We start from the raw sequence: 22,758 nt of genomic DNA, 5'->3' as shown, positions 1-22,758 counted from the left end.
CCGGTAGTCTAAACCATCCTTCTAACAAAGCCCATCATCTTTCTAAAAAGCCCCTCACTAACCAAAGCCCCCGAACACCACCCGGACATAACAGTTATAACAAAATATCCAGTCCAGTAACGCTCCCCCGTTCATCCTCCTCATTACATAGTTCTCGTCATGTGTTGTTGACCACGTCCACCACTCAGTTCCCAGATGTTAGTGCATGATGTTATTGAGGCCTGCAACTCCCCCACCTCCCCCCCGTCTCCTTACTTGGAGCTAGGCCGCAGCCCGGTCACAGTGACTTTCCAGATAGGCTTAACTTTCGCCAAAACCATGTACGGTGTACAGAGAGGAACATTACGCTTACGTACGTGGGCCTGAGTGTTATTGCAGCTGTGGCTCGGCTGTTGTTCTAAGATTTTAACTCTTCTTCTACACCCCTGTGGATAAAACATCTCCCTTCATAGCTCTGTGATTACATAAACAATTTCCTCCAACATTCCCCCTTTGAGTAATGAATAACAACTCAACAAAACAACCACACGCGATTCTCTTCGTCCATTCTTCGGGGGCTCCGATCACTTTGCGTGAGTGGACCAGCCCCTTGCCTTGCCTTGCCTCGTCTCCTCTTTCTCCGACTCCCGGTCGATTTCTTCTCCCGGTGTCTCCCCAACGCACCTCTCCGTTTCTCTCGCCTCCGGTTCCTCCCTCTCTCTCTGTCCCTCTCCTCTTTTATTACTGATAGCTTCAGATGTCCCACCTGACAACTTCCCCGATTTCAGCCAGTTTAACATATTTTCATGGATGTTGCTGAATGAATGAAATGACGTTAGGTGCACAAGCTAGCTAGTGAGTACGTAAAAGACAGTCTATTTATTAAATTGTACGTTTTTAATTTTAAATCTTACAAAGGGACATTTCATAATTAAAACATCCTACTTCATTTTTTTATTTTTATTATGTTTAATATTAATTATTACACCATTAGACCACCATTACATTTTTCCTCTCGCGCACCCCCTAGAGGCAGCTTGCGCAGCCCCAGGGGTGCGCGCACCACACTTTGGGAATCCCTGCCCTACACGTAGCTATATGGTGTACATTTCACTGCTGTTGCTTAGGGTAACATGAATTCAATGGCAGAATATGCGTTTTTTCCCAGGAATTTAAATAAACGTAACTTTCCCACAGGTAAATTTATCCCTTAACTCAGTCTATGGCTATTGCATCCTCTTGCTAGGGTCCGCGTCCTCCTTTTGGGAATCTTAGGGTGATTGTGGCAATGTACTTCATGGCCAGGGCTTGTAGCCTCTGTAGGTCGGCTTAAAGGATGAGTAGATCACACAGGGATCTGCCCCTCGTGGATTACGACTCCACTCCTCCACGGCTGGTCTGCTGGGCTCCTGGTGTTGATGCTCCTGATCGCGTCTGTGGTCAAGTTGGCTGGTCTTGATGTGGTACCAGTGTTGTTTCCCGTCACCCTTCACTGCGGTGGGCGTGGTCAGCACCAACATGTAGGGTCCCGCCCGCCTTGGCTCGTCTCGCCTGGATGGACCGTTTTCTGCGGCTCTGGACCAGCGTGGTTCTCCTCCTAAACTCCTTTCACCTTCTGAAATTGTGCTAAATGTATACAAGTTGTACATTTGACATGGCTTTAAATTTCTTTGGGTAGTAGCTCCACCTGGGGAACCTTTATGAGGTCCTTTCAGGTACAGTGCAAGCATAGGCCGTCATGCCAGTATCTCATGCGGTTTTAGACGTGTAATGCGGTTAGTTTGCATTCTCCTACTCCTTAGTGAAAGCGGCAAAGCACATTCGATATTATAAATCAGTGTAATGTAAATGTGACCTTCACCCATGATACGACTACCTAATGGCATAAGGCTCACTTTTCCTCATTGTTTTTTACCCTTCTTAAGTATCGTATTCTACACATAGACATTCCTTATTTACATTGTAAGGCATAGTAAATTATTATAACTCCACAGTACCATTATCTTTTTGGGTCCTATAATAATAAAATCGATTTGTTTTTTCAATCCACTGGATGGCATTTAAATCACTCACCTGTGCTGCGATAAACATGATTGAAGTGAGATTAACTTTATTTTATTCAATAAAATATGTTGGCAAAGGTTTCCTTTGGGGACAATTTGCAGTTAAAACGGTAATAAATTGCAATACTCAACATATTGTAATATCGTAATACTATCGTATCGTGACTTAAGTATCGTGATACCTCTTGTGATTCCCACCCTTATTGATTACGCCAATTAAGGACAACAAAAGAAGTTTTGAACAGACAAAGTATTTCAAAATATGTTCCTAGATTTTCAAAGTTAGAAACTTAGCTCCAGTCATAGCCTCAGCTTCAGCTGCTGGTAGGCTTCCACCCATCTGCTACACATATCAATCACTTCTAAACAGGCCCGGTGTGGGTAATCGGAAGAGTTCCGGTGGGCCGCTTCACTTCTGGGCCGGTCGAGAATTTTATTTGTTGACATTTGTCACGTTAGTCCATCTTCTCTTTAAGTGGGCTACACACGTTCTGCATTCTGGCACCGGAGCCTCTGCATGGGTTGTACCATGCGAGGAAGTTCTCCCCTCCCAAATAGAGTTGGTTCGGTCCGTAGCCCGTCTTTTCCAAAAAGTTTTCTCAGATAGGCTACCGATAGCTGGGCCGGCCCGACCGCAGCGATACGCGTCAGGGAGGATGGACGGGAGGAAGAGGGCAGGAGGGGCTGAAAAAGCCAGGTTGAAAAAAAGAAAGGCATTGGAGGAGAATGCTGCCAAATGTGCCAAGCTTACCGATTTATTTTCAAGAGGACAAACACAAGTGGCAACTGGTAAAGAGAGACAAAGGCCTAATGATTAGCAACGTAACTATTCGTCTAACGTTGTAGCCTTGATTAATATCGTTGTAGCGTTGTCAACCTATTCCCAAGCAAAATATTAAATTGAATTAAAATATTAGCCTTTTTATATCACCCAAAATATGGCGACTCATAGACTTTGCAAATATTATGCAAATATTGATATATAATATTGATATTGATATTGAAGTATGCAGTAATATGACTTTTTCTTTGTAGCTTCGGAGCAGCAGATAAGACTCCTGCTGAAAATGATGAGCCCGACATTTGCAATAAGGAGGCCATGACTACAGGGACAGGTAGAGAGGATAACAGAGGAAACAATATGAATTAAATTTATATATTGTAAGAAAGAGCAGTATATGACAGTACTTGATGAACCAATATGCATTGTTTGCTCAGAAATGGGTGTAGTAAAGGAGTAAATCACCACTATATAATACTCACGCAGAAAAATTATAATGACCATGACAATGACAGCCCCCAATGAGGTCTCACTCCAACAAATCTGGCCTACTGCCTAATTCATGTTAATGTGCACAGAGAAGGAAATCCTCATGTCTATAAGCAACGACACAGTTATAGATACAGTGGCTGAAACCAGTGCACTGCTTAGGCAGTTACTGATGCTGTAGATGCTGTTGGTGCTATTCACAATGTAAGTGTATACTGTACTGTGAGTTGAACTGTAAACATTAGTTCAATACGCCTCTTTGTTGAAGAGTGGGATACGTTTCAAATGTTTTATTTATTTATTTCTGCTTTTGTTAATTTATCAACCTATACTTGTTGAATAGTGGAATATCTTTTGTTAACTTCTCATCTAAGTGGATTATTATTGTTGTATTTAACCTTTACATTATTTGTTGGACCATGGTATTAATACAAAAAAAACTACAGGATAGTAAGAGCTGAACTGTTGCTTCATTTATCCAATTTCCACTACCATGGAAAAAGTGGGCCGGTCTTGAGCCTGAAATTCCCGGGCTGAAAAGTGGCCCCACTCCAGCCCTGCTTCTAAAATATGTTGCTTCTTATTCGCTGGTCCGATTATATTTAATTAAAACACTAACAATATGCCTGAATGGACCTTCTGGAACTGGAATATGGCCTATCAGAGATGTTTATATTTGGATATTGTTTTTTCTTATGCACGTTGTTTTACCATACATATCTGGCGTATGACTGAATGATGACAGGAAGTGTTACAGAGCTTTGAGCGGTCCGGAGACTGGACAATAAACAATTACTCTAACAATTCTAACAATTATCACGTCTCTAAAGGAAGTGATCTCTCAAATGTACTGTTTCTCAAATCTCCTCATTAGCTTACTTCTTCTCAACTCTCTCTACATTCTGCTTGCTAAAAAGTTACTCAATCTGATACATTTTAATCCTAACGAAACATGGGGAAATCTTATTTGATTATTTCACCGTTTCATTGACTCGATGGCATATCAAAACACATTTTCAAAGAAATTGTAATACGAAAAATGTCTTAATTGTCTCAATATAAGTTATCAAATGAGGGATTTTCATGGTGATACCGCCCAGCCATGTTTTACCTCTTTTTTTTTAATAAAACCTGCTGTAACTCTTGTTTGTATTTAGAAATCATTACGATTGTCAGTATCTTTATATCTATATCTGTTCTGCGGAAATTGCCCATGACTGCAAAACATTGCTGACTGTGGGCAACATGTGTGGAGACCACCAAGCCTTTGTTACCTCCTCCCTGGCTCCATGGGAAACCTCATGAGCCACCAAGAACACCTGAGGAAGGAGTGAAACAGATGCAATACTTGCTGCTCCTCCCGAGAGGCAGTCGACTGAACCTCCACGAGAGCCCTCACGGGTTGTAGGATCAATGTCCTCAATTTCTTTACTGGGAGTATGCTCATGAACATCTCCTAAACGAGACATTATAAGACTTCAAGAGGACTCCAATAACGCCGTCAATTTAGCTGTGGAGTCCGCTGCATTATACCTATAGAGACAAAATCAGACACAATTTAACACCAGTCAATGAGGCTGGTAAAGTCTTAAAATGCAAAAGTTTTTGCAATGAGAGGTCTGTGCATAACTAATTTACCATCCGCACACATCTAACCTCTTTGGCGCCAAATCGCACCATTTAGGTGGCATATGCCATGTGCACATGCTAAATCCGTATATATGTTAATTATTCATTAAAACAATCTTTCAAACTATAGTATTTGACAGACAACCGTGGATCCCATCTTGAAAATAATGTAATCATGAGAAGCACAAGACTTCTGAGAACGTTTCCGTTTACTTAAATATTTGTAAGGATTTAGAAATGAGAGGGTAACTTTAGTTTATAAAATGCTCACGTTTGCGCAATGGGATAAAATTGTGGTCAGACTTAACATGGAGCTTAATGGAGGGATATAGATTTCATGTCGCTTTCAGGCTTGCTGACAAAAACGTATACATTTGTTGGATTCCACGACGCATGTGTACCACAAGCATAATATTTCCATAGTTTTCATATATAAATTATGCTTTAAAAGTAAATATTGTGGAGTGAATGGCAAAATACAAATATTTTTTCCACAAGAGTCTGAAGCTCATCCACACTCTAGCGATGACATCACCACTCTAACCTGCGCCATACACACACATTGTAAACTCTGAAATGGTCCCCAAATCTTCCTAAACTTAACAATAATTACATGACAACTGTGCTAGCTATAAAAAAAATGCCCAATTGGGCAAATAAACTCCAGACTTTTGTCAACGTTTTAAACTTCAAATAATTTCTCTTCGTTAAATTATGGCAAGTCACTATGGGCACAAAGATAAGTTGTTTTTTTTGCTCTCTTCACGCCGAAACCCCATTCAAGTGAATGGGACAATTTCTCGCAATTTTTCGCACTTTTCGGGAAAATGGCCAGTCGAATCTCTTAGAAAAGTCATAACACACGATTCCCAATCAGGCCGCACATTTTGATGTATTTTGACGCATGTGCTGGCAACGCTGCGGGAGGAGATAGTTTCTGGGACTATGATTAATAATAAGCCCGCAGGAGAACATGAAGTGTGCTTGCTGCAGGGGTCTATGACTCCTTGCAGCTGAGCCACACTTAATAACAATGTTAGTATTGGTGTAGCGAGCTAGACAGTTTATTCAGATCTGATTCAACTAATCAACAGCTATCTTGGAATGAAAAAAGTATGTCAAGCTGTCCAAATACACCAAAATGCTTAATAACTAAATAAGCTGGCCCAGGAGTTAGAAAATGTACCTTACTGGCTATCAAAGCATTCATACATGCAAAGCAGCTCACAGAAATGCATCCTAACTTGTGTATTGCTCTGCGGATCAGTGAAACGCTACCTGTAACAGTAGCTTCAGCCAAGAGGAGTTTTTCTAAATTAAAACTGTTAAACGAGGTTAGCCATGGCTCAAAAACGCCTCAGTGGTTAAGCATAAGGTTGGTGGTCAGGTTTCAGGATGTTATGACTTTTATTACATTATGTTACAATTGCATTATGTTTTGGGTATGTGCTTTTATTTTAAATGTGTAACACTACTGAGAAGTGTGGTGGTAATCTTTTGATCTTTGTGGATCAGTGTTTAACTTTGAACATTTTTATTGTAGCAAGGACTTGCTAGTCTTGAAATTTCAGGACATAGTAATCTTTGATCTTTGTGGAAGTCTAATATTTTTTCGTTTTTTTCTGGTAGAAGTAATACAAGTCTATGTTTTAGAGTTTTCAGATTTAAGTCAGTTAGCTTTCTCACTTAACTTACCTGACAAAGCTGAACCCCCAATAAAATGTTGAAAAATTAAGTAATTATTATGTATATCACTCAACACTACTGATATCATGGGGGTATAGTCTGATTTGAGGAGTATAATCTAGCCTAGGCCACTTGGAGTCAGGGGTCATTTTCTCAATTTTACATAATTCCTTAAATTCTCCTTTTTAAAGGCACTTGCGTATGATTGATACCGTGTGTAGATATGTGTTTTACATAAAAAACTTTTAGAACAAGCTCAGCTCTCTATATAATGAGGCACCATTGTCCTAAGGCACAAGTGTAAAGAGATAATATGGGCCTAAAACTGAAAAATGTACACTGGATTTTTGAAATTCTTCATATCTCTTGTGAAAACATAGCTTTACTCATATGGACGAACAGTTTTGGTGCTAGAAATTGTTTTAACAAAGGTTTCATGCTACTGTAAGCGACGTGGGTGTATCAGCAGGAATAAATCAGTCCAACACGTTTTGGGTTTTCCTCATAACTTTAGTCAACAACTCCACAATCCAACCGCACCGCACCGCCAAGTAGCATACTTTTCCTTTTTAAATGTCCATAACAGTCTTTCCCCTGTTCATGTTAACACGCTCGCTAATCTACCAGCAGAAACAAGCGAAAGTTCAGCCCACAGTTCCGTAACGTACTGGGGGACGCACATAGCGGCCGAACTTGGTCCTTACACCTTCGAAAGGCAGTACTACCGGAGACAGTTCACTGGTAGATTCTGTGGCAGTATTGTGTCCCACAGGTGTTGTGGTAGTGGCAGCCCCTTGAGATGGAGGACACACATGAGTCCGAGCCCTATCTGGAGGCACAGAGCATCTTGGTGGGGCTGGGCTCCAGTAAACATAAGGTCTGGAGCCTGAGAGTGCAGTAGGCAGTGAGTGGCCTAGGCTGTTTGCTGCTGTAGGTCCTCCTACAGGTACAGGCGGATCTTTCCCAGCTGACCAGGCAGAGCGATAAGGTTTTAGGCGGTTGTAGTGAATGACCTTAGGCTTAGCTCTTGGGTCCCGCTGATCCAACAGTTCATAGTCCACTCCGATGTCACCACTGCCTGAGCCTAAACTTCGCAGTATTTTGAACGGGCCCGACCACTTAGGTGACAACTTTTGTCTAGCAAGGGCTGGAAGGTCAACCCACACCAAGTCACCTGGCTCATAGACTGTGTGTTTCATCTGACGATCATAGTAGTGCTTTTGTTGAGCACCTGCTGCCTCGATGTTTTGTGCAACAGAGTGAAACGCAGCACCCAGTCTCCTTACAACAGAATTGGCATATTCACTCGGAGTACCTGGAGTGGCATTTGAAACTCCTGGGGCGTCTACAAGCAGGACATCAGCAGGTCGACGGCCTTCTCTACCATGTACCAGGAAGAAAGGCGTATGTTTGGTGGACGAGTGAACACTGGTGTTATATGCAAATTCAACCTGTTTCAGGTGGTCATCCCATTCACCGCCTCTTGTGTATAGGGTGTCAAGCTAAGCGAAGCTAGCGGGTAGCGCCCGTTAGCCTTTAGCTTCAGCTACTCACAAAGTTGAGCAGAATCCCAAGGGACGATATTCCACCAGAGGACACATTCCACTGCTGCCACCAGTGTAAGCGACGTGGGTGTATCAGAAGGAATAAATCAGTCCAACACGTTTTGGGTTTTCCTCATAACTTTAGTCAACAACTCCACAATCCAACCGCACCGCCAAGTCCACGTCTTCTCTCTACCCATCTCTTCTTCTCCCCCTCACTTTGCCCTCTCACCTCCAGACGCCCGAACAGCGCTGACTGTCGGGTCTGTGCATTGACTTTGCATGTAATCTGGTCGTGCGTCAAATTCGCGCCGCGTTCGTTGTGAACACAGCATTACGTGTTCAGACTTGGTCAGAAGGTTACCGGGCTAAATTTCTGAACTCACTTCTATTAAAAATCTACATGTAGAGAGGAAACCTGACCGAGCTCTATGGAGTTATATTTGTATATTGTAGCTTTAACTGTTGAAAGCTCTTTAATGTTCCGTGTCGCTCTGTGTATATTTTCCCTCTGCAGCTCCACACAGACATGGACATCGGAGACAATGCAGTCAAGTACACTCTGTCAGGAGAAGGAGCTGGCTCCATCTTCACCATTGATCCAATGACTGGAGATATACATGCACTGGTGGGGCTTGACAGGTTGGTACTCATCAATATTTATAACAATTGAGTAATAAGTGTCATGAATGCAATGCAGAGCTTCAAGTAGAGAAACTACTAGCATCACATAAAAAAAAAATATTTTTGCATAGAAGGAATTCATATCAACAATGTCTCCCTGTTTATTACATTGTAATCATTGAATAAAGAATACGGGTTATTATATCTATTATATAGTTATCTATTATTATATCTATATATCTAATGGGTTATTAGAAATGATCTGCTTAAAAAAATAGAGCATTAAAGAAACTAGCGTGCTGCTACCAACAATGATGAGCAAGGAAAAACAAACCCATTTAAGTATTACTCTACTTACATGTTGATGACATGGGAATCAATATGTTTGAAATGTCCCTGGATCCAGCTGCTGGAACAATAGGATGGCACCCAACTGTGACCAATGTCCTCGGAGCCAATTAGCATCTTTCTAGAATGAGGGGTCCTGTTTGTCTTTCTGGCCCCAGATCACTGGCTGTTTTAGATCCCAGCTGGGTTTTGGCCTGTGATTAGTACGGTACAGAATCCTGTCCTACATATAAAACATGATAGAAATGAGGATTCATTGTTGTCCAAGCTACCTTTATTGGTTGATCTGACTGAAGTTTGGTTTTAATGACCAAATTACAGTAACTTCTATCACAAAAGATATCTTAGAGCCTCACGACATAATCCTCATGTAGTCTCTGTTGATTAGACATATTAGTACTAGTGCCTTAACGCAGTGGTTCTCAAACTGTGGAGGTGCTGTTTTTTTTATTTTTGTAATCCTTCATTATCCCAGTGGAGAAATTATTCTCTGCATTTTACCCATCCTTTGTATTAAGGAGCAGTGTGCTGCTGTGAAGCACTGGGGGTTCAGTGTCTTGCTCAAGGACACTTTTACATGCAAACTATAGGGAGAACAGGGATCGAACCGGCTACCTTGTGGTTTCAGGACGAACACTCATCCCATGAGCTACATGAGATCTTCACATAGTACAAAAGTACAAAGTTCACGGACATAAAACATTGTTACACCCTTAACAGATTACGCTGACACATGCACGACTCGCCGATTCTTGGCGTTTTGCCAAAAGCCGATCTTCGTGAGGTCGGCTTTTCTGGTGTTGTGTCTTGCAAAACAGAATACAGACCTAAACTCAACATTGAGCATGAATTGAGAGCGGCCATATCAAATCTACAACCCCGTTTAAAAAGAAATTGTAGAAGAAAGCAACTAATTGCAGCCACTAATACTGATACAATGTGATGGCTCACATACCTGCACTGATTTTGTTTTGCACAGGTTGCACTTTATTAAGGGCGGCTGTAGCTCATGGGGATGAGTGGTCGTCCTGCAACCACGCCGGCTCGATCCCCAGCCTCCTCATGGGTCACATGTCGAAGTGTCCCTGAGCAAGACACCCAACCCTAAATTGCTCTGTGCTGATCAGGGCTGCCCACTGCTCCTTAATACTAAGGATGGGTCTAATGCAGAGAATACATTTCATGTATGTATGTAAAAGTAGGTACTATGACAATAATCAAATTTAATCTTCAAAATGTATTCAGTGCAAAACAGGTTAATTGCAGCGACAATAGGCAATTTTTTCGAGGTGGGGCATGAACATTATTCTTCCTCTAAAGTGGGGCGTGGCAAAAAAAGTTTGAGATCCACTGCCTTAACGTAACATGTGATATTTTACAGGGAGGAGAAGTCCTACTACATGCTGAAGGCCCAGGCTGTTGATCTCTACACAGGGCTCCCTCTGGAGCCACAGTCTGAGTTTCTTATCAAGGTGCAGGACATCAACGACAATGAGCCACGATTTCCTGATGGTCCCTACAGTGCCAGTGTCCCCGAGATGTCTCCAACAGGTAGAACTGCTAGAGGTTGAGTTAAGAGGGCATTTATTTATTTTGTATTATTATTTAATTTACTTTATTGGCATGAAAATTACAAGAAAACAATGTTGCCTGAGCATCAAAAAACAAAAGTACACACTATTAACTCAAGGACCAAGTAAATCTTTAAAACAGGTCTGGTGCAGCTAGAACCACTCCAGCAGCAACCCCTGGGAACCGGTAACTCAAAGAAACTGACTTAATTTACTGAATTTAAAGTTAATGAAAACTATTACAGCAAAATTGACAAGAAAAGTTAACTAAATGTTTGCACTCTAAACAGATCACTGCTGTATGTTATATATTATTAATATCTCTCTATATAGTTAGATATATATATCTATATAAATATATATCTAACTATATAGATAACTATATATATATATATGTATATAGATATCTATATATATAAAAAAAATCTGTGTCCAGTTATGAACCAGTTGGTATGTGTAATACATTAATGAAGTAAATGAAACAGATGAAAATAGTTACCACCATGTCTCAGTGCTTCAGAGTGTAGCAGCTGATGTGACCATCAGCCTTATGATTTTGGAGAGAGGGCAAGCTCAAATTGCGGCACGGCATCTTGTACAGGCACTTCCTGTGGCACCGCTCAGTTGCCACAGTGCTTGAGGCACCTGCCGCGGTGCCGGAGGGAGATGCCGCGGTGCAGGAGGGAGGTGCTGTGGTGCCGGAGGCAGATGCCACTGTTCCGGAAGCTGCCACTACTTTGGAGGCAGCATTTCCGGTGGCACGTCTCATGCGCTGCGAGCTGCCACTACTTTAGAGGCAGCATTTCCGATGGCACGTCTCAGGTGGCGGGACACTTACGAGTTGCCACTAGGTTTTGAGGCATCTGCCTGTGTTAGAGAGAGCGGTGCCGCAACTTGCTTAAGGTCCTGGAAGGTATATATTATCAGAGCTACCAACTCTCACGGTTTCGCCCTGTGACACATGCTTTTGCATGTTTTCACACGCACTCACGCCACACAACCAATTTCTCACGGCAAAAAAAATTTCTGATTTTGGACCGAGGCGCGTTCCTTCCAGCGCGCGTTCCTTCCAGCACGAGCTCGTTCCAGACGCGCGTTCGTTCCAAACGCGTTCCAGACGCGCGTTCGTTCCTGGCGCGAATACCATTGTAATCAAAATGTCAATCAACCTACCTTGGTCAAATCTTAAACACAGGTCTATTAATTAGGCTATATTGTGGTACATAGACATTCATTGAGGCACAACAATAGTTTTCTGGTTGAATGTTTAGCTCAAGTCTAGAAGGCCGCTGTGGCAGGTATTTGTGGCCACAGCTGTCATCGCTGCAGAATAGATTCAGAAGATGTTTTGGCAACTGCCTGTCACTATTTGTGGCTTCTGGTGAGATGCACAGATGCACAGTTTAAGGATGTCAGTCGTTTTGCATTCATTTGCAAGGTTCTTTATCATTATTTTTAACAAGGCATCCAATACACGTACATTGTACATTGTCCCTCTTGAACAAATAAAAAGAAAATAAATACAGTTTGTAACAGAAAGGGAAAATTAAGAGCACAGAACAGCCCTTTCTCTTTCACCAGGGCAACTTAAGGTTGTGATTCCATCCACACCTACTGTCCGCTGTACTGTTGAGAGTGTTGGAGGGAGACACTGAGCCCCATTAGAAGCCCATTGGTAGTAATGCTTAAGAAGATTAAAAAGCAAGGCCAATTAAAAAAATAACTTAATAATATCAGATAAATATTTACTGTTGTAAATATTTAAAAAAAGTTGTTGTAAGCAAATGTCATTATCTCTACATACAGTCATAAAAGACAATGACAAATAAGCATATTCAAATGTGGAACATAAACTAATAATGTTTGATTTCATATAATTTACAGGGTGGCAGTGCACATATCATTAATATTACTACTACTAATTATTATTATTAGTTCTGTTACAGTAGGATATTATGCATTGTATTTATTATAATAATACAAACAAGCTTGAAAGTCTTTCTGTTGAGTTTAAACCGATGAATAAAAACCTACCTAAAACGTTTATTTCTTCTGATCCAGAGAGATTAAATTAAAAAGAGAGATTAAATTAATAAATGCATTATTTAAAGACCAATAAAGACTTTGTACATAACTTGTAAATGCATACCTGGCTTATTTCTCAATTACAGCACAGTCATTTTTTTTTTTGGTCTGATTTAGTAAGGAGTTAAAAAAATGAATGGCTTGATTAAAATTGACAAAAGAATATAAATTATTATGAAGGCTGTATGACATTATTCACATTACAATACTTAAGTCTAACCAAAAAATGAATAGTCCTACATAATAAATATTAGATTTGGTTGGAGAAATATGAATGATGAGTTAAATTAGACAAAGAGGCAGATATTTGAGTCAATAGATATTCAATAGCCAGAATACCAATCTTTAATTTATCTAACCAATATCAATATAAATTCAGAAAAAAACATTTTAAAAGAGAAACATACCTGCATGTGTATTCTCCTGACAAAAGCGCTCACACAAAGGTAAACTCCCTCTTGTGGCCAAATGGGTCAATAACCCTCATCTTCAATATGTGCAGAAATACTGGTTTCAGAAGGAAACCTTGCAAATGAATGCAAAAACCACATGATGGAAATGCTACTTCTAGGGAGTACAACATTGACTACTGACATCCTTAAACTATGCATCTGGGCATCTCACCAGATGCCACAAATAGTTGTTTTCTTTATATTTGATTATTGTTTATTCAAGTGTAAAAATATTGTACATGGTTGTGGCAAGCTGCCACAAAAACTAGTGGCACATGATGCCTGGTGTCACAGGAAGTGCCTATACAAGGTGCCGGTGCCACGATTAAGTTGTGGCAATGCCGCAAAGTTGTGGCAAGCTGCCACAACAACTAGTGGCACCTTTAGTTGCCACTAGTTGTTGTGGCAGCTTGCCACAAAAACTAGTGGCAACTCTAGTTGCCACTAGATGTTGCCACAGGAAGTGCCTATACGAGGTGCCGGTGCCACGATTTGAGCTTGCTCCTACAGTGATTTTGTCATAATGATAAATATATATATATTTACACAGTGTTACAAATGCATTTCAACAAACTTGTGTGTGTTATGATATGTTGATTTACATTGACCTTTCTTTAATGGCATAGTAGTCACTAGAGTGGGCAGCTATTCATAAGCTGTTTCTTGAAGCATTGTGATGGTTTAGTTTCACATCAGCCACCACAGTGGAGCCTAATGCACATCAAGTAACAATTAAGGTGACGGTTGTTAAAAAGTCACAGTATTGATTTTATATTGGGAGAAACTTGATATTAATCTGTCTACTAAATTAAACATCATCCATCAATGGCTATAATATAACTACAAATATTACCACCACTGATACTCTGTTGTTATTGAAAATATGTTCATCTTTGTTACTCTAAATCAATAGATTTATGTTATTAGAGTTGTCATGGTTTTGCGTGGCTGGAACCAAGAGCAAAGAACAACGAAGCAGGTGTAGTTCAGTTATTTTATTAGTAAAATAACTGTGAACTACTAACACACTAATAACTACCATTAGTAGTTGTTTACTGATCCAGGGGAAAGCTGTAAGGGTCTGTGTCTGGCCTCGTATGTGGGCTGGACAGGCCGGGTGAGGTGTCGGGCAGGCCTGGGAGAATCCGGAAGCGGGCTGTTGGCCGAATGGGTCGGCAAGGGTGAGCCCATGGTTTCCGAGAGGAGCAGTGAGTCTGAGGCTGAGGGGAAACACAGGTTAGACAAAAGTTCCAACAAGCAATTGCCAGGAATTAGGTTTAGGCTGTCGCAGTAGTTCAGTGTGTGAAGACCGTCGATCTGGCGAGGACTGAGATGAAGAGCTGGGGCAGATATACTGTGGGCCCTGATGACTGGATGGGGGAGCCTTTGTGCCAGTTAATTGGTAGCAGGAGGGGAAGAGAAGGCCACGCCCAGGCAGGCAGGCGGGAGATGAAGGGAAAACTGACAGGATGCTAGGAGGGAGGAGAGGCACAGCAGAGACCATGACAAGAGTGTCACTTTCAGTTTTTTTTGTAATAGTGTGACAATTATTTGCTGTTATTTTTGTGGATAAAAAAAATAAATATATATATATATATATATATATATATATATATATATATATATATATATATATATATATATATATATAAAGAGAGTTCAACAGTTATATTGAACTGAGATGCTGAATGAGGGAGGGGCCAGGTCCAACATTAGAATATGATAAAATATGTGAACACACTAGTTTAACAGCATTGGTGCGTACTCATACGTCGTCACACTTTACTGGGATATGCCTGAGCAGATGCAGTGTCATTTGTCATGTTTTTGGTTCACCTCAGTTCTTGGTTCAATTTGGATTCAGTAAGTTGTATCGACTGCACACACACACACACACACACACACTCTAAGCCAGACTTAGTGGCCCATCTGTCAACTAAATGCCATTACTGAGAGGTAATTTAACAGCCAAGGTATTTAGGCTTTAAGCTGTTAATGCTTCAACTGAGGCCCAAAGTGCTTTAAGAGAACAAGTGTGAGCCCAGTATGCTTGTGTTGCAGAGAAATACAGCAACAAACTGTACAGCGGATTAGCTACGTTAGCAAACAGCAAGTGTCATATGATAAAAGCATAATCCTATCGATGAGGAATGGACTGCTAAGAATAGATGCAGCCATGTCTATGATGCTCTTAAAGGGGAAACCCTACACTCTCATACCGTACATGAAGCTCACTTTGCTAGTCATGTGGAGATCTACGTTGCTCAAAATAAACAACCATGATGATGTCATCGGAGGAGAAAGGGAGGTAGAAGTGAGTTCATGAAATGTTACCATGATGTAAATGTATGAGTGGCATCAAAGTTGGCAGATAAAGTTACCAGACATAAAATGTAAAAAACAAACATAAAAGGAAAGAACTTCAGAGTTATGAGATTTCACTCAAAGAAACTTTTGGGAAAACACAAAGCTTCCAATTATGTGTTTTATTAAACAATATCAGAAAGGGAATTTACTTTAAAATGTTCCATATAGTTTACCTGTAAAACACATTCATTTCCCAATGTATTTACGTGATATTAATTTGACCTTTTAAAGCGCTGAGACAGAAACACGCATGCTCCTGTTTTGTCGGGGCCCTTCTCATTTGTATTTAGGGTCACATACAGAATAGAGTTAGTAATTACTAGACTGGACATTCTATAACAATTACCCCTAAATACATTGTCACAATATTTCAATGTCTTAATTAATAAAGTTACACGACAAACATACCTAATGCATTGTACATTTTTTTTACACACTTACGACAAGCAAAAAGATAAACTCATCATCACATATTTTAGAGAATTATTTTCTCTAGCCCTTAATTAAGGTATATTGACTTTCCTGATGTTTATGTTTCGATACCTTATTTTTATATGAATAGTGTACTGTTCCTATTTCATTTGATTGACAGCTACATTTTACACACTGGTATCCTAATTGTGTAAAAATGTCAATTAACCTGCTGAATGTCTGTCTGTTCCCAATGTTCAATAAACACAATAACTTGCTATTGAGATGCTATACTATGATTAGTATTATCTAGAGCAGTGGTTCTCAACTGGTCTGGCTCCGGGACCCACCCTCACTCCTGAATGACAAGCCGCGGAACATTCTCAACTTCTGAAATGTATTGAATGAAAAGATGGTGCAGTTTGAACCTGAGATAGTACAGAATATGTATGCCAACACAAAAACAAAATTAATGATAAACCAAAACGACCAGCTGGTGGCGATGGTAGATAGGGAACTATTCCCTTTTATACTCAATTAGCTGCATTTTAATTAAAAAACAAAAAGTGCATCTTTAGGACAAGAGGTATTACAACATAAATTACAATTCAGCCATTTTTAAACAGACTCAACAGCTTTCATGGACAAACAAACAACAACTAATAAGTAGTGTTTTGGGTAGGGACAGCCAATCAATTTCAGCAAACATCCTAGTATGATTTAATGCAAAAAAAGGTATCAAAAACGCATTACTACTTTGCAGTTACACTTTTACCATTTATTCCAACACTGACATAAGGACATCTTATTGATACAATTCAGTATATATATATATATATATATATATATATATATATATATATATATATATTATTATTATATTATATATTATTGTTGTTATCTTAATTTTTCAATGAAGATAACATTAATTTAATCAGAAATACACTATAGATTGTTAATGTGGTAAATTACTATTCTAGGTTGAAACGTCTGGTTTTTAATGAAATATCTACATGGGTGTATAGAGGCCCATTTCCAGCAACTATCACTCCAGTGTTCTAATGGTACATTGTGTTTGCTAATCGCCTTAGAAGACTAATGGATGATTAGAAAACCCTTGTGCAATTATGTTAGCACAGCTGAAAACAGTTATGCTGGTGGGAGAAGCTATACAACTGGCCTTCCTTTGAGCTAGTTGAGTATCTGGAGTATCACATGTGTGGATTCGATTATAGTCTCAAACTGGCCAGAAAAAGAGAAATTTCATGTGAAACTCGCCAGTCTATTCTTGTTCTTAGAAATGAAGACTATTCCATGCAAGAAATTGCGAAGAAACTGAAAATTTCCTACAACGGTGTGTACTACTCCCTTCAGAGAACAGCACAAACGGGCTCTAACCAGAATAAAAAGAGAAATGGGAGGCCCCGGTGCACAACTCAGCAAGAAGACAAGTATATTAAAGTCTCTTGTTTGAGAAATAGATGCCTCGCAGGTACTCAACTGGCTTCTTTAAATGGTACCCGCAAAACGCCAGTGTCAACATCTACAGTGAAGAGGCCACTCCGGAATGCTGGCATTCTAGGCAGAGTGGCAAAGAAAAAGCCATATCTGAAACTGGCCAATGAAAAGATTGATATGGGCAAAAGAACACAGACATTGGACAGAGGAAGATTGGAAAAAAGTGTTATGGACAGACGAATCAAAGTTTGAGGTGTTTGATCCAAACACCTCAAACTGCGTCTCACAAAATGTTTTGTGAGACGCAGAACAGGTGAAAAGATGCTGGAAGAGTGCCTGACGCCATCTGTCAAGCATGGTGGAGGTAATGTGATGGTCTGGCGCTGCTTTGGTGCTGGTAAAGTGGGCGATTTGTACAAGGTAAAAGGGATTTTAAATAAGGAAGACTATCACTCCATTTTGCAACGTCATGCCATACCCTGTGGACAGCGTTTGATTGGAGCCAATTTCCTCCTACAACAGGACAATGACCCAAAGCACACCTCCAAATTATGCAAGAACTATTTAGGGAAGAAGTAAGTATTGCTTAGCAGCTTGACCATACGGTCAAGCTGCTAAGCAATTAGTGCCCATCAAGCCAATCCAACTTGTGGGAGGTGCTTCAGGAAGTGTGGGGTGAAATTTCTACAGATTACCTCAACAAACTAACAGCTACAATGCCGAAGGTCTGCAATGCTGTAATTGCTGCAAATGGAGCATTCTTTGACGAAAGCAAAGTTTGAAGAACAAAATTAATATTTCAAATAAAAATCATTATTTCTAACCTTGTCAATGTCTTGACTATTTTCTATTCATTTTGCAACTCATTTAATAAATAAAAGTGTGTTTTAATGGAAAACACGAAATTGTCTGGGTGACCCCAAACTTTTGAATGAGTGTATATATCATGAGTGTATATATCATAATATTCAGTATGATATATAAATAACATCATGAATATATTATAATAAAATATCAATATAAATATCATATATATATTAGGGCTGGGCAAAGTTGAACAAATTTAACTGATTAATCACATGATTTTTCTGCGATTAATCGCATTATGCGCCAAATTCAATAATGAATGAAAAACTAGTGTATTGCACACTTTTATTTTAAAGTAATGTTTTCAGAACAATATACAGACACTCTCGGAGCAACAGCTAGGTAACAACAGTATATATATATATATATATCTATATATATATATATATATATATATATCTCTGTTTTGAACAGGTACCAGGGCATCAGGGAACAACATAAACAGTCTGTTCAATAGTAAGGGTCACTGTTAGAGGGACAAACGACTCCTTCTTTTGTCCATGTTCAATTTGCTGCAGTTCTAATTCAGCAGCACTTGCTGGGCCCTATTTCTCGTACGTGGTTCAACAAAGTCGATCAAATGTCCTATTATCCAGCTGAAATTAGCGAGATGATTGACATCAGGCAAACTCGGTTTCTCCACGCCTGATCCGTGCTGAAACGGTTAATTAACGTTAATTCTAACCAGAAGTCAGTCATCATGATAATTGCGCGTGCCCGTTCCTCTTCCAAAGGGGGAGGAGTCAAACACAGATTTGATGATCTTCTAACGCTACAATGGCAAATAAACTCAGAGAAAGAGCGTTTCTTTTCTCCGTGGAGGAGCAGGAGATGATCATGACTACATATGATGAATTTAAGTCCATAATCATGGCAAAGTCTAATGGTGCGTTCACATCCAAAGCGTAGCTTGTTGTATTTATGAAATTATAGAACAAGAATAAAGACAATTGTTGACATTGTATTGCTATTTTACCTGTTTATAACTATCAAACACTTATGAAGAGGAGAAAAAAATAGTCTTGTGTTGGCTACAATGAGTCCTATCTATATATGTGGTAGAGAGTTCATCCTGTAACCACAAGGTAGCAGGTTTGATACCTGTCATCATCACGTGAGGTTTACATTTTAAAACGCATATCTTTTGCTACGTTTACACTGAGCCTCCACACTACGGACTTTTAGAGCAACGCTCTAAAAAATCCTGCGGGACTTTATACAACAGTATATAGAGCTCGGATACAAGCGGCCGAAATGAGCTTCCTCCGCAGGGTGGCCGGGCTCACCCTTAGAGATAGGGTAAGGAGCTCGGACATCAGGGGGGAGCTTGGAGTCGAGTCGCTGCTCCTTCGTGTCGAAAGGAGTCAGCTGAGGTGGTTCGGGCATCTAGTCAGGATGCCTCCTGGACGCCTCCCATTAGAGGTTTTCCAGGCACGTCCAACTGGTAGGAGACCCCGGGGAAAGACAGAGGACCCCGGCTGGCCTTGGAACGCCTAGGGATCCCCCAGAATGAGCTGGAAAGTGTTGCGGGTGAGAACCTGCTGCCACCGCGACCCGACCCCGGATAAGCGGCTGATAATGGATGGATGGATGGATGGATATAGAGCCGTGGGTTGCCGACCCCTGACCCAAATCAATCAGATTATATTCATTTAAATATGCCTGCTGGCAGTAGTATTATACAAATTAGTATATACTTGCTAGGATATATAAAAATATATATATATAATATATATAATAGGATATATGTACTGTATGCGCGTATGTATCATGTACTATATATGTGTATATACATGTATGTGTAGATTACCATATAACTAGGAGTTTGAATATATGTATGGCCGGATCAGTACCGTAATCATTTTCTACAATAATGATATGTATGGTGTACTAATAACACTGTCATATAATTATGAGTGCTTTAACACATCCATAAGTTTCTTAAGCGCTAAATAAACATTACGAACAGCACGGCATGCAGGGGCTTTCCCAACGTTCTCCGCATCGCAGACACTACAAACATGTACCACTTGCAAAAATGGGATCTCTGAGGAAGGGAGTTGACATTTTTGTCCGGTGGGAGTGGCCAATTTATCCAGTGAATTTCAGTTAACCTGCGCTGAGCAGGTTAAAATTTTTGGATGTGTTGCTATGGTGATTTTTTTCTCAACTTGCTTCGAGGAACCCGAAAAGCCTGACCTACGTCATCTTATCCTGACAATTATCCAGCTAACTCAGTAAGCCAGGTACGAAGAATAGGGCCCTGGACTGTGTTTGAAGGCCCACAACAGCAGATGTCTCGCAGCAGCATCATATTTATGCACTATCCGTGCTAAGTGTGCTGACTTTATTGGAAACGTTCCACTGCTGTGCAACACAAATAAAATTTTCCACGCACGTTTCTGCAAAATGTTTGTCTTCTGTTATGATGACAGTCAAAGCATGTGAAGCAGCACCCACAGTTCATCAATATAATGAACTGTGTAAGTAACTCAATATGTTAGAAAACGGTTTGTCAATACATTTTGTTGTTTTTGTTGCATGTTTTTTGTCTGCCGTAAGCAAAATGTATCTGGTTTCCTTTTATTTTGAAGGCGAAAATGAAGTTGAAACGGAAGTCACATAGTGCGCCGTTTAATGGCTAAAGCTACGGTCTTTACGGTCAATTTTGAATGAAGAAAGAAACGGTATTAGCACTCCCCCGAAGAGGCACAAGTTCTTACGTTGGTTTTGGAATAAATATAACACATTTAAAAAACATCTGTCAAAGTGCAAGACCATCTGTCGGAGGGGTACGCTACAAACTGTAACTCCGAGATAACTGTGGTTACATAGATGTCCAGTTGTCAGTAAGAGCAACTTTGTAGTGCGCTCCGTTTCATACAACTTGTGTATTCTCCTGACGAAGGACGTCCAATGCAAAAAAAGTAAAAACAAAAAAACATGCTGTTAATGCATGATGAAATAAAAAAAAAAAACTATCAGCCGCTGCATGCCGCTGTTCTTAAGTTTATTTAGCTCCTAAGAAACTTATGGATGTGTTGAAAGCACTCATAATTATATGACAGTGTTATTAGTACACCATACATATCATTATTGTAGAACATGATTAAGGTGATCGTGATAAGAATACAGAGAATCACACACAATTTATTTTCACTGCTTCAATTGATTGTGAATAATACATATATACTGATCCGCCCATACACATATTCAAACTCATATACACATATATAGTACATGATTCATACGTGCATACAGTACATATATCCTCATAAATATATATTTATTCGTAAATATAATCTGATTGATTTGGGTGATGAAGCACTTCAAATTAGCCGTTGCATTTTTTTCAACTCTGACGCATTTAACTTGTCTGATATATTTGCGACGCTTATGTCTCGCAGCCGGTGTCGCTGTTAAAGTTGCGTTCACGGCAACAATGTTGCAAAAACGTTGGAATATTCGCAACACGTTTGCTGTGAATGACTACGGTATTGACTTCCTCATATGCCTTTGTGATCATCTCCTGCTTCTCACTAGAGAAATAAAAAGAGGTTCCTCTGAGTTTATTTGCCATTGTACTGTTCAACATTGTGATGTCAGTGCTCCATTATAATCCCGAGCGGGCGCACGCATTTATCCAGATGACTGACGTCTGGATAGAATTAACGAAACGTTTCAGCGCGGATCAGCCGTGAAGAAACCCAGATAGCCTGATGTCAATCATCTCGCTAATTTAAACTGGAGATTAAGACATTTGCTTGACTTTGTTTAGCCAGGTACGAGAAATAGGGCCCAGGCCACATGCGCCAAACAAACAGTGGGGAGCATTTTACCTCCACTACCAGGTCTATACAATCTACATTTACAGTCCCTAGTTGTAAAATGCCTTTCAGCTTTCAACGCTGTATTACTATACCTTCTAAAATATCTCCAGATCAGCCTACACAATTCAATATGTCATTACATCAAAAGAGCAAACATCTTTGGTTTTATTAATAGAATAGAAGAAAGTAACCTATTTTTTCTCAACAAAATTCAAAAATAATCAACTTGATTTTGATATTCAATATAAAGACAGAAATGTATTATTCTGTTACACATACTGACATAACCTGTGTACATACTGTATATGTTGAAGGGATTGGAATCTCCTCTCCAGGAAATTCCTCGGGTGTTCAAGAATTGACAGTACAGGTTATATTACAATCAAGATTATTTATTTAAGCCATTATTACACACATACATGAAATGCATACCTAATACAAGGCCTTGGACTCAGCTCCCCTGATGGTCTGCTCTGCACACAGTCTGCACAGTCAGCACACCCCCAGAATGAGAGTGGGCCTCGTTCTCTAAGAACAATGGATATTTATGCCATTTCTGTGAGACACCTCCTTA

At 40.0% G+C, this 22,758-nt stretch overlaps 1 protein-coding gene across 1 annotated transcript in view; it reads left to right on the top strand.

Moving 5' to 3' along the window:
• The window catches only part of LOC306741967 (cadherin-12-like), a gene marked incomplete at both ends in the record, with an annotated part of 72,013 nt that overhangs the window by 6,132 nt on the left and 43,123 nt on the right, over nt 1–22,758 (top strand). The window contains 2 exons of the mRNA XM_079224303.1: nt 8,689–8,813; nt 10,525–10,694. Of these exons, the coding sequence (XP_079080429.1) occupies nt 8,689–8,813; nt 10,525–10,694 (295 nt within the window). The remainder of the gene's footprint in view (nt 1–8,688; nt 8,814–10,524; nt 10,695–22,758) is intronic.

Source organism: Taurulus bubalis (assembly GCF_910589615.1).
Source record: "Taurulus bubalis genome assembly, chromosome: 1".
Lineage (NCBI taxonomy): Eukaryota > Metazoa > Chordata > Actinopteri > Perciformes > Cottidae > Taurulus > Taurulus bubalis.
The sequence above is the reverse complement of the archived record's forward strand: the minus strand, read 5'-3'. Positions and strand labels throughout refer to the sequence as shown.